Genomic DNA, 13592 nt, shown 5'->3' on the forward strand with positions numbered 1-13592 from the left:
TGGGATAAATTTGAACGAGGCAGCTATCTGGCTACCTGAGTGCTCCCAGAAGTGTTTCCATATAAGCTCATGTTGCAATTGCATATGTAAATACATGTTGTAAAAGCAATAGAGAATGTGGAAAGATATCCTGGATTATCTGATTTATAATTTCTTTCATTCCCTGACTTAAGTAGTAGTTCTTAAGTGCCAAAAATCTCAGTGCAATAATCTCTAGCATCCTCAGGGCATAACTTATGCATCATATGCAGTGTTTTGCAACGCTTAAAGAAAAGGAACATAGAAGCAGACTAAAGCCATTTTGACATTTTGCTAGTTTAAGCTTGTTGTTTCACACATTTATATCCAGGAGCAACATGCCAATGGGCTGGCAGCTACAGACTTCCTGCATTTTTTTTCTTTATATTTCTACTGCCTGCAAAGCAAGATAAGCCCCTTCCTCAGTGTCTCTTCTGCTATATACTGTGTGGGCATTAGTTTCCTAAACTTATAGATTTGCTGAGACTGACACAACAAGCCTTGGAAAAATGTTGGTATTTTCTTTATAGTCTCATGTAATACAATGTCAGTCTTCACTGTATTGTGGATATAAATTTCATAGGACAGAGGTATCTTTGCTTTGAGAGATATTTGCATAAATGTTTAAAACATTTTAAAAAGAGACTCACTGCATTTGGGGTCAAAAACACTGTATTGACTTTTAAAGAGGGCAAATATGATATTTTTTCTGTAGCGTGTTATTAGTCTAATAAACACAAAATGTACTGATGTGCAATCTTTGGTACAAATATTTCAACTTGGTCAGCACTGCATCACTGGAGGGTCTCTGGATTCAGGAAGGTTAAGGCTCGGTGATGGATCCATTAAAGACTTATTTATGAAGCTTGCCATAACAGCGTCTCCTGTGGTTTTCCTTTTCCTAACTTCCCAGCCTGGAGAAAACGATTAATAAAAAAGAAATGGGCACTGAAGCTGTGATTCTCAAATGCGTTATTACATTGTTATTTATGAAGGTTAAATATTTTTACTCCACTGGAGGCCTGGTACAAAAATTGAATACTAAACCTCAAGACCCTTCTGACCCTTCATTTTCAGGGAATAAAGTTTGTGCTCTGTTTAAAACATTCCATATTTACCTAGAAGGAAAGTCAGTTCACTTTTTTTTTTTTTTAAACTGTATACTAAAGACATGTAAAAAAAAAAAAAAATCTGTTGTTATTCTCAATTTTTCATTTTCAATCTAACTTTAAATCTTATGCTTTATTTTTCTGCCCAAAGGAGATTATACAGAATTACTTTTCTTTCCTTTCTTCCAAACCTGTTTCTTGATTTTCTCTTCTGTATCTGTACCTATTTCTGTAGAAATGTCCTCTTTTTTCCTCCTCTGTTTCTTTGCCTCTTTTTCACTTTCTTGTTTTCTCTGAAGTCATCTCCCCACATTTCTCAGCTAATCAGCATCTGTCTCACAACTTTTCTAGTCCATTAAATTCTGCTCACCCTTGGGAAATATTACCAGAAACCAATGACCAGAGAAATAAATGGATTAGATAAAGATTACAACAACATGGAACAAAATAGATTCCCAAATAAAGAGTTAATCTCAGTTCATTTTTCTAGAATTACAGTGCAGGCTATGTATAGCAAAACCTAGATGTTTACTTGTATTTTGTTATGAGCAGTGGAGTTTGAATTCAACATCCTAATGAGCCAAGTACTGCCTGAATTTATTTCAAGGTCACCCACCCATGCTCTTCAGAGGATGTTGCAGGAGGGAGAAGCAAGCCTCTGCCTGTTGTAATCCATTAACCACTGCTGTCTTCTGCACCTCAGACTGAACAGTTGCCCAACACTCCTGCTTGTCCAACATAACCCCAGGGTGCCACCAAATCCACACTGTGAGGATTTCAGAGGTCAAAATCTGAATTATGAAAGAATCATGAGAGCCTTGGTCTTATAAATTACCAAAAGGATCATCAGATCCATCTCCAATTGTGGACATACCGAAAATGCAGACAGGAGTGAACCTCCTGTAGATGACTGAGACTTCAAAGCTGTTCCAAATGTTGTCTGCAGGGCAAAATTCAGCTCTGACTCAGCTTTACACGGGGCAGATTTATAACCAGGAGCTAAGTTTTTTAAAAGGCAGTGGGACTTCTGCCATTGATTCAAGGGAACAGAACTTCAGCCAGGATAGGTAATGTGCAAGCAAACATGCCACTTTGTTTGGTAGATTTACTGTTATTGTTGTTGTTTTTATTAGTAGTATTAGTATTATTTCATTATTGATATTCCAGTAGCTCTTACACACCTAAAATAAGACTAGAATATATGACTAAAACAATATATGAGCAAAGATTAAAACATTAGCATTAATGTGGCATAGTACTGTTTTAATTTCCCTTTACAAATATATGTGTTTTGTTCTATATACATAATGTGAGGACAAGAGGCATTCATTTTGCTTTCTGCCACTACTTAAATATTTTCCTTGTCATTAGGTAATGGTTTGTCTGTGTATGAAAGCAATATGATGTCCTGGCTCAAAGCTTGTGTTTATGCAGCACTGAATTCAAACATTTATTTCATATGAGTAATAGAATTAAGTTTACTACGAAAAGAAAATGTGCTGTCCTTAAAATAGCACTTGCAAACTGCAAGTTCTCACTACTCCGGATGCTGAAGATCTTGTAGTATGTTTACAAGTGTAGCATTATAATTACAAGGTCAATTCAGCTTTGCCGAATGTGATGACAGTGCTTGCAAGCACTGCAAAACCCATCAACGCTAACACACATCCAGCAGTTTCCATTTCCGGGAAAATGGCAGGAAATGTCTAAAAGGAGTTTCAAAGAAGACAAGATAGGCAATGTCCAGACTGAGGCAGATGACAGGGTGTCTGTGCTACAGTAATGAAGAGCCTTCAGAGGGGTACTCAGCCTGCTAGAGGGCCTTCAACGGCATATTTAGGCCCCTTGGCAAGGCTGGGTATGTGTGTGTGACATGCTTGGTATTCCTTGGGTGTCAAGAATGTTACTGATATGAAAGGTTAAAGTGGAATATAAAAGTAATTATAATTTAAAAAAAAAAAAAATGCTGTTTAACGTTCTGAAGAAGGAAAGTTATACCAGAAGAGAGGTAAAATCCTAAGGAGCTGCAGCTACCCAGCTGCAGAGAGGAACAGCCACAGCCTGGGGGCTGGAGAGCTGGCCCAGGCTGAACCCACCGAGGGGACGTGGGGAGGGGGCTGCAGAGCCACCGCCGACCCAGCCCTGCCGGGGCCCGCGGCCGGAAGAGAGGAGAGCATTAGCAGCAGCAGCCTGTTGAAGGGCAACTGCACTGTGCTGGAGCAGAGAGGGAACAATTCCTCCACTCGATCATTATTTAACCTTTAATGCTACAACAAGAGCGGCGGCATCACGCCCTCCAACCGCTTGTTCGGAGACCCAAGATAAGATGCCCTTTCTTGTCGTTGTTCTGTTTTCGTTTTCCCTGAAAAGCAAACAAACGCGAGCAGCGAACCAAGTCCTCGCAAACACTCCCAGAGCCACCCTCTGGACGACTCGGCACCAACTTCGGCCGCAGCCCCGCGGGCGATGCCCTGACGCCTGCGGGAGCCCCGGGACGGCTCCCCCGGGGCTGCGACCCCCGGCGGGGTGGCGACGGGACCGCTTCGCCCCCGCTGCGGCCGGGGGGGCTCTGGGGAGGGGGTCTCGTCCCGGGGAAGGGGGCGGCCGCCGCAGCCGCTCCCGCCCTAGGGGGGCGGCGCGCTGTTACCGGCGTCAGCCCCCCCGGTTCCCCCCGTGCCCCCTGCCGGCGGAGGGGCTCGGAGGAGGGAGCTGCGCGCTCCCCCGGGCGGGGGCATCGCGGGGGCGTCGCCAGCCGCCGATGGCAGCCGCTGTCCGCCGGGCACGGCCGGCGCTGCTACGGGCAGGAGGCCGGCGGAGCATGCCGCCGGCGGCGGGGCGGTTCCGCGGGGACTGACAGCCGCGCTGCCGGAGGAGGGAAGGCGCCAGCCCCTCCGCCTCTCCCCGCCGCGAGCGGAGGCGATGCCGCAGGGCGCTCCGCCGCCCGGCCGCCACCCGCTGTCGCCGCTGTCGCCGCCGTGAGCGGCGCGGCCCCCGGCGGGACGGGGCGAGGAGCGGCGGGGCTCCGCAGCCCTCCCCGGCCGGCGGCTCCGCGCGGCGGATGCGAGTGCATGAGCTCTGCAGCGAGCGGGCGCAGGAAGCGCCCCCGCTCCGCCGCCTCCATATTCCCGGGCAGCAGCAGGACCTCGCCGCACGGCCGCGACTCCGAGCGGCGGGGCAGCGGCTGCGAGGGCGCCTGCACGACGCTGAGAGCCCTGGACGACTGCAAGATGGTGGGTACCGCGGGAAACGAAACAAACAAACAAAAATTATTATTATTGCTGTTATTTATTTATTTATTTTCTTTTATTTTTTTCCTTTTTTTCTCTCTCTCTTTTTTTTTTTTTTTTTTCTGAGCGTTTCCGTGGCTGGCAGCTCGCCCATTCCCATCACGTGCAGTTGCACTATTTTTAAAACTGCAGTCCCCCGCCGGGGGGCTGCTGCCCTGTCGCGGGAGGCGGGAGGGAGAAGCGAGGTCTCCGGCCGTACGGGTGGGTCGGGACCGGAGCCCGGCTCCTGGTCCCGCAGGAGCCCGCAGCCCCGCACACGCTGCCTTCGCGGCGCTGACAGCGGGTGGAGTTGCTTTTTTTTTTTTGCTAGATACGGCCCGATCTGTCCCCAGACTTGCACTCACTGAAGCCTAAACAGGTGAGCACTTGCTTCCGCGGCATCAGCACACGCTCCGCTTGCTCTCCTAGTGGGGAAAAAACAACAACAACCACTCTTGCCCTATAATCTTTCTAACTGAATCCAGAATTTGAGGCCACAAAATTCGTTCCCTGACATGCATGGTACCTGCTTCCAGTCTACCCAGAGTAGCTGACTGCAATTGTAAAATCTCAGGTCAAGCACCCGCACCTGTGCTCTTTTCAGAACATCATGTTACAATATAGCATTTTTCTCCACTTGTGCTCAAAATGTTTGGATCTTGACACTTCCCTCCAAGCCAGCAGCATCTGGCTCCTCAGGCTACAGTCAACTGGGTGTTGGGGCCCAAAATTGCTCATCTCACCCGTCACAGAAAACAAATGTAGTTGCTGCTACTTTACCTCAAAAATTTGGGTCTTGCCACACACCTCTGTCCAGTAGCATTGGACATGTGTCTGCCACTTCTGCTCTGCTGAACTCTGGCAATATTTCTCTCTAATACTCCAAATTGTTCTGGCAGATATCCACTCTGATACTTCAAAATCGGCAGCAGCTCCCAGTGCACCAAAGAACAAAAGCTGCCACGGTAGCTGTATAAATATATCCAACAAGTGGATCCTACGGGGTCCTGCCTTTTCTCTCATTCCCAGTAGCTTAACTTGGTTAGTTAAACAGAACCGCTAGCTTCCTTTCTTCGTTCTTTATCTGGTAGAATTCAGTGATTAGAAATATAATACGATTTACAGATGGATTGCCAATATGCAGTGAGATTGAGGAGATCAAATGAGTGCATTTTTTCTTGTTCTGTCTTGATGCTGCAATATCAGCATGGTTTTGTTTTCCTTGGCAGTGCTGAGAATGCTCTGTTTAGACAGGGGATATCAGGTGAGAACCAGCAAAATGTGTCTGTCTTACCAGTGGCAGGATGAGAAGCTTTTCTCATGTTCTTAATACGGAATAATTATACCACAATGTAGTACATCTTTTTATCCCCATTGGTTTCTTGCATCCACCGAAGCTACAGAACAGGAGAGTTGAAGCCACGTTTAGCAGAGTACGAAGATTGTGTCTGGGGCTTTGTTTGGTATGTGAATTTGGGGGGGGGGGTGTTGTTTTTTGTTGTGGTGGTATTCTTGCAGATGTGTTGGAATGCATTGGGATTGTTTTGCTGCTCCAGAAGCAGTGAAACCTATTTGCTACTCTTACAATTAAATTTGAGAAAACGTGGCTTAAAATAAATAAATAAATAAATAAATAAATAAATTGGCCCTGATACTAGTTCTTAGTTATGCAGAGTAATTATAGTAGTACGCATGAAGAGCCAGCATGGAACTCTGCAGGAGAAGTGACTCACTTATTTTCTGTTTCTGAGTATGAGAATTAGAAGGCTTGACTTTAATGTTTGGTAAAACTGATAGAATCCAGGTCCCAGACCTGTTTTTTCACTGTGCTTGTATGCTGGGATATGTTGAACTCCTGGTGGTAATGATGGCTGCAGAATTATTAGCAGTCGCTCTTGTCTGGTTTTATATTTTGGAAATTGAGGTCAAATTAGCAAAACAAAGATAAATACATATTTTGTTCTAATGCTCCCTTCCTTCCACCCCCGCCACCATGTGGAGCAAATGGTCTGATGTGCTTCCTTTAAGATAGCAAATGCTTTGTTTCCTTAAAATATCATCCCACATTGTGATCAGTGGAACTAAACAATAATGATCTTTCCATCACTGTAAAATAACCTATGTATCCAGTAGCATCCGTGTGTATCTGCTGTGTATTAAATTTCTGTGAAAATGTTGAAACATTTATTTATTCCTTTGTCTGTTTTTCTCCCCACATTGGAAAAAGTGCTTTCTAGAATCCTAACTGGAAAGTGTGTATCTGGTACATCTTCTCAGCCAATAACTCCCAATCAGTTTCAAGTCTGAAATCTGGGTTAGAGGCCAGTGACAGAACAGAAATCATTACAAAATAAATTAGCAAAATCTCCAGTGTAAAAGCAAACGCTACATTCCAATCCCTAAATGTGCTGTTAATCAGGAAGCAGGAGGAGCAAAGGCAATCATTTCTGGAGATATTTTTGTCTTTAATGATAGCAAAAAATAACCTCATGCTACTAGTAAAACAGCTGGTTTTCTGTCTGCTTAATATTTAGGACTAATAACTCACACTTCCAGAGATTAAAAGCAGAAGCACTACTTTCCTGCAAATGAACATTTACAGCACACAGAAGAGGCAGCTGGCATGGAGGCCCTAGTCATTTATTAAATCTTAGGCACTTGGTCTTGTACTCTATGCATGCCTGCCTGGAAGCAGTAGGAACAAGCCCTAAATTAGGCATGTTTGTGTTTTTTTTTTGTTGTTGTTTTGTTTTGTTTTAATTAAAAAAATAATAAGTTTTTATCAGTGTAGCTAATTGTCTCACGTAAGTAAATTGTCTTTGTTTTTCAGCTTGTCCAGGAGTTCAACACCCAGGTGGCTCTATACCGGGAGCTGGTAATTTCCATTGGGGATGTCTCAGTCACCTGTCCATCTCTGCATGCAGAAATGCACAAAACTCGAACTCATGGATGTGAGATGGCCTATCAGGCTCATCAAAAACTAGCAGCAATTTCCGGGTAGGAGACTACTTATGTTTAATTAAAGCAGTACTCTTACGCATGTCTTTGCTAAATATTACATTGAGGAAACATTCAGCAAGAGCATTAACTTGTGTTTCTGTTTTAGTCATAGAGAAATATGGCCACAAATCCTGCCGAATGTCTTATGTCCCTATTATAGTGCAATTTGGGACCAAATCCTGGTCCCCTTATAAAGGTGGTGTCTGACTGATTTCACTGGTTGCTGTTATTTAAGGTGAACGTGTTTTTTCTCTGTATCACTAGACAACTTAAAAAGATCAGCCTTGCCTCTCAAAGCTGATGTGGCAATAACTTCCTTCCCAGTTCTTCATTGAGTATATCTAACTGAACAGATTGTGACAACTAATTCAGCTCAGCTAGAAACTTGGCAAAACCAGAGGTAAACATAATTAGGTGAAAACTATGTAAGTCTAATTATTTATGTTTTTTTCACTGTATGGCAAGTGGGGCATTTATGTTAACACATAACACCTCCCGAGTTTTGTCTCACTGACCATGCTTTGCCAGAGTTTTCTGCACCTGCCTTATCCAACATAAACCACTGCACACCACAGGAAAATCTTTTCGGCAGCTATGACTAATCCCCACTAAAGTTCTTTCATCAGTTTAACATATATGAGAAACATGTCACAGATTTAGTAGAGCTGTTGATGTTTTCAGATGCGATTTTGAGCAAAGACTCTTCTCTTAAATTGATATCACAAACTCCAATTTTTTCCTCAAACATATATGCTTTTAAGACACTAAAGTCTGTAAGAATTTTTTTAAAAAAAGGATACAGTTCATTGTTACCAGTATACAATACCTCAAAACTATAGCACTGAAAGTGTGTAAACAAACAAACAGTAGTGAAATTGATTCTATGTACTTTTAAACTCAAAAAGAGAGACTAATACAAACAACAAAAATAGAAAAGGAGTAGCAGAACCTAACTTGGATTTTTTTTGTCTTTTTATTTTATTTTATTTTATTAATAAGGAAAACCATAGATACATGCTTATTTAGAAATAGAGAATTAAGTAATAATTTCACAGCTGGGAGCCTGTCATATACACAAAGATGTCCTGAAGGTTGTGCAGTTGCTGTGAGATTGACATTTAGCTAATCTAAAACTGTTTTAGGTAACTGTGATAATAATATGATATGCATAACAACTGGTAGGTGTTAGAAACCCTCTGGAAATTATTTGTTTAGTCTGACAGACATTTTACAAGATGTGCTTCATATCCACACCCTTATACAGCTGAGGAAAGCTATTTGAGCCACCTTATTATTATCTGTGAGGAATTCAGTGTAGAAAACAAACAGAAGGAGAGGAGTAGTGAATAAACATAGAGGTTCAGTCTTTAATTCAGCAGGAAGAGCGATATAGTGCATATGGCATTGGATCTGCAATGGGAACCTAATTTGGTAGGATGAAAAACAAGAAGGAAGGAAAATATTTAGGTGCAGGAATGCATTAAATCATCCCCAATATTAAACAGTCAGGAGGGTAGTGTATTGCTCAGAAAACACTTGATAGGAGATGAGACAAAGGCTCACTTAGTTTGCTGCTTTACTTTAGAATCTGCAGCACTGCACTGTGCATACTTCTGGGTAACACTACCGATTTCATCTTCCAAAGCTTGGTAAAGATAGCTATTGCTTTCTCAGGCAGAGATAATAATAAAAAATAGCTAATTATGTTACTAAACTATAAAATTTCATTACACACCAGCATTTAATTAGTTAAGCTCATCTGTAACATTCAGTTAGTCACCTAACTAACCCGAGCATTTGCAGGGCACTCTGACTTTCTTTCAAGAAGGTGGCATCACCATATCAGACAACATTAAGTTCATTCATCTTGATTGTGTTGATATCCTCCTTGGAAAATTAGCAGACAGCTTTGTTGCTTCCTGTTTGAATACATTAATGTTTGAGACTCAAACCCACTCCTGATTCAGGCAGCACCTATTTCCCTCTTGGCTCACCTGTTCTACCAGACTGAGGAGGGTAACAAAGAGGAAAGGTGCAAAGACTCAGAAGGAAAGAAACAGGAACAACCCACTAGCACTGTTAAAGACAGCTTTGGAAGAAAATTTGGCAGTTGTGGGAAGAGAAAGAAATGCTGAGGTGAAGGCATTACATTATGAATTGGCCAAGAGAAAAGTCATGGAGAAGAAAAGTTTGGTCATGGGAACATCAATTCTGGAATATTAAAGGGACAGAGGACAGAGGTTTAATTCGAACAAAAAGAGAAGACTCTAGCTGTAGCTACTTTTGCTACAATAAGAAGCTAGGGAAATGGAGAGACTGAAAGCCACACTTAAATTAAAAAAAAAAAATAGGGAGAAAGAAAAAAGAAAGAAAAAAGAAAGAGATGACGACAAAGATAAGGAAGTAGCAAGGAAACATAAAACCTTATGAGACTGGACTGGATTAGATCATATCACCCCATCTAGCCCAAATCTGACAGCAACCAGTAGCAGAAAGTCAGTAAAAAAAAAAATAAAAAACGGGCTGTACATAGAATGATGCCTTCCCTAGCATATTTGCCACTTTTTGGCAATCAGTAGTTTAGGAGCTTCCTGAGTCAAAGACCATATCTGAACAACTAGTGCCTGACAAATGTAAGCTCTCACAGAAGATTTAAGGATTTGTCTAAATATTAGGGTCTTCTACATAGAAAATGCAGAGGATGACTAATGACATCTATACACGTTGGTGTGTATGAAAACTTTACAAATCAGTTTATTTATAAAAAAAAAAAAAAAGAAAAAAAAAGAGAGAGATTAAGCTTATTGAGAAGAGAAACTTAAAATTCAATCTCTAATTTAATAGGATTTCATAGCTATTACATCCTCTTCTCAACTTGCTCTGTTATGTATTATTCTCTATGTAGAGAGAGATGTAATTTTCTTAAAGAGCAGAGGCATACCTGGGTTTACAAACACTGTCACAGCTTTTAGAGAATAAAGATTAGAAATAGAAATATTTTAAATTGAACTATTCTAGTTCTAGCAAATAATCTTTGAGTCAGACTGAGCTGTTCATTCAATGGTATCTCAGGACTTCAGGTCAATTTCTGCACACTATACTCACAATTCATACCAAAAAATCTTATTGATTTTTAATGAGACTGTCTTCTGAGGAAAGCAAGCAAGCTCTGGTCCTTTCATTACATTTTCTACTATATTAATGTAATGTAAATTAAATAACTGAATTACATTGTGCACCTTGTAGTACTGGAAATTATAACCAAACCTGGAGAAGGTAAAGCAGCAAGAAAATGGATTAGCATTTTTAAGTAAAGAAAGCTAAACGAGTGGGAAAATACTTGAAACAAAACGAAGAACAACAACAACAACAAAGTAAACCTCTATTTTAGTATCTGTTTTTTGGGGATGATAAACACTCTGCTAATATTTTAGATTAGAAGCTATCAAGCAGAGACCCAGCTTTATTAGCTGAAGTACACTATGGGATATAAACAGAATAATAACTCAGAACTGTGTTTTAAAATACAGGTCTACACAACCACGTGCACACTTTTTTAAATGTCCCTTTCATATTCCCAAGCACTTGATATGCTTACATAATGCAAGTATTTCTGTGCACTCTTGGCACACTGGAACCAGAACTGTCTCTGTGGTGGGCTGATATATATGTTGACAGTGTATTTTTCTTGCATGAAATAAAACTATGTGAGGAGCCCAGGGGTGGACAGCAATTTATGTGTGTGTGAATGTAACTTTCAAAGTGATTGTCCTGTGTTGTTCAGACTGGTACTGAAAACTTCTGAATCAAGGAAGGAATAACCCCACTCACCAGTACAGGCTAGGGGCCAGCTACCTAGAAGGCAGCTGTGCAGAAATGGACCTGGTGGTTCTGGTGAACACTGTGTTGAACATGAGCCAGCAGTGTGCCCTTGTGGCAAACAGCCAACAGCCTCCTGTGCTACATTAGGAAGTGTCACCAGCAGGTCAAGAGACATGATCTTTCCCCTCTGTTCAACACCAGTGAGGCCATCTGTGGAGTACCATGTCCAGATCTGAGCTCTGTAGTAGAAAAGAGAAAGGGACATACTGGAGGGGACATTGTCAGTGGCAATGAAGGTAATAAAGAGCACACAGCATACAAGGAGAGGCTGACAGAGCTGGGACAGTTCAGCTTGAAGAAAAGTCTTGGAATGGGGATTCTATCTATATGTATAAGTACCTGATGGGGGAGTGTAAAGAAGACACAATCAGGCTCTCCTCAGTGGTATGCAGTGACAGAAAACTCCACCACCGCTCCAGTGTTGCCTGGAGAGGTTGTGGAGTGTCCATCCTTGGAGATACTCAGAACTCACCTGGGCATGATACTTAGTGACCTGCTCTAGATAGCACTGACTTCAGCAGTAGAGTGGACTAGATCACCTCTAGACGTCCCTTCCAGCCTGTGATAAAAGTTGCAGTAAATCTCCTCCTCAGGAAAATTCCAACATAAATGTTTGTCATTTTACATTGTGGTGCATTCATTACTTTTATAATACAGTTGTTACATGTGGCTTTTCCTGAGTTCAGGAAAGTAGAGGAAGTAGACCTAAAAATCACATTCTGGTTGCATTCTTTCTTTGTGGCACTACACAGAAATGCAGCCACGGCGTTTTTTAGTAGCTTTAGTTCATTTTTACTTTTGTTTTCCAATTCAGTCTACACTAGATTTCTAATGTTTCCGTTAAGCAATAGAAGATAGTTTCTCAGACCTAATTAATACTAAAGCAGCTCCTAAGGTTGTGTTCAAACACTTTATTGACACCCAGTTGTGGCCAAATTTGTGTTAAAATGTCTGAATTTTCCCCAGATAATGACACTAAAATTAGTACCTACATACTAAAGCATATAAGCAAACAAAAAAGACTGATCCATAACATTTTAAAAATTAAAAGAAAAAGAGACCATGCTTGTAAGTTAATAAGAGCTCTGTTAAGACAGACATAATAGAATCCATGTTAACTATTTAACTTAAGATGTTAAATAAAGCACTGCTGACAGGCAGCATAGATCAGCAGAAACTGAACATAGCAACACTCAGCTCAACAGGGAAGAATTTTTATAATCATGAATCAAAACTAAGGTAATGTTAGCAGACAGAGTAACAAACTAGAACTCTTCCCAAGATACATATCAATCATGCAGCATGCATGGAGATCTCTGCCTTCCTCGTGTCCTTAAAATCCCTGCCATTGTACTCCCTCTCTAACCATATGTACCAGAGGTTAACACTGATCCCTGGAGATCTGAATTACAGGCACTAGCCCTGTGTCCTCCCTCAGTTAAAGTCAGTGCTTTAACAGCCAAATGAAAAGGTAAGGATAAGGTAAACTTTTCATAGAGGTTGCACCATGATAATTAGAATATGACCTATTGAGAGTATAAATAAATACTAAAAATAATGTGATGAAATGTAAGAAAACAAAGAAACATGGAAATGTTTTGGGAAGTAAGCTCTGATTCGGATATACCATGAACTAAGTTTTTACAGACAAGCTAGAGCACAACAAGTGTAAAACAGCTTGCCCACCTCTGAAGAGAATAAGACTCACATACATTGCTCTCACAAGGTTCAAAATGTCTCTACACAACAAAACTGGTGCACCTGAAATGATGAAAAGGGGGCATCAAAAAACTACAGTAATTTTCTGTGGAGCTCAGTCAAGACGTGTCCTGTTGTTGAGAATAACATCTATTTCCTCAATTTAAGTTGCAGGGGAAAAAAAAAAAAGAAATCGTTTAAGTCAGATGTCTCAAGTTTAATAGGCAAATTTAGAAAGCAAATAATGGAGGAGAAAACAAGGTTACTTACTAAAGCTAGAGTTCTCAAAATAGCTAACCTCCACAGACTCACTTTCCTTTGTATCTTTGTCTTTATGCTGTGCTCTTGTAGACAATTGGGACTTAAATATACAAGATATTAATATCTCCCTTTGTGGATTTGTTTTTTGTAAGTGGGGCCAGGTTTGGTAAAGGACAGATGTACCTAAAATTGTATTTAGCATTTACTTCTCAGTGTGCAAAACAGAAATTCTGAAAAGCCTGAAAGTTCTATAACGTTGTTTTCAGAAAGTGGAAGAGCTAAGCACCTTGCTTAAGGGTAAACCTAAACAGCAGGCAGAACTGGGCTCCTTGTCCAAGCTCTTGTCCAAGCTCTGACA

At 41.4% G+C, this 13592-nt stretch overlaps 1 protein-coding gene across 2 annotated transcripts in view; it reads left to right on the plus strand.

The window, feature by feature from the left end:
- The first annotated feature begins 3831 nt into the window (after nucleotides 1–3831).
- Nucleotides 3832–13592, plus strand: part of RGS7BP (regulator of G protein signaling 7 binding protein) — a 43897-nt gene continuing 34136 nt past the window's right edge. The window contains exons 1-2 of one of the 2 annotated variants that reach the window (XM_032205679.1): nucleotides 3832–4357; nucleotides 7224–7390. In XM_032205679.1, the coding sequence (XP_032061570.1) occupies nucleotides 4196–4357; nucleotides 7224–7390 (329 nt within the window). In that variant the 5' untranslated portion in view covers nucleotides 3832–4195. The remainder of the gene's footprint in view (nucleotides 4358–7223; nucleotides 7391–13592) is intronic. The other variant, XM_032205677.1, reaches the window with a different exon arrangement.

The sequence above is a fragment of the Aythya fuligula genome, chromosome Z (genome assembly GCF_009819795.1).
Source record: "Aythya fuligula isolate bAytFul2 chromosome Z, bAytFul2.pri, whole genome shotgun sequence".
Classification (NCBI taxonomy): Eukaryota; Metazoa; Chordata; class Aves; order Anseriformes; family Anatidae; genus Aythya; species Aythya fuligula.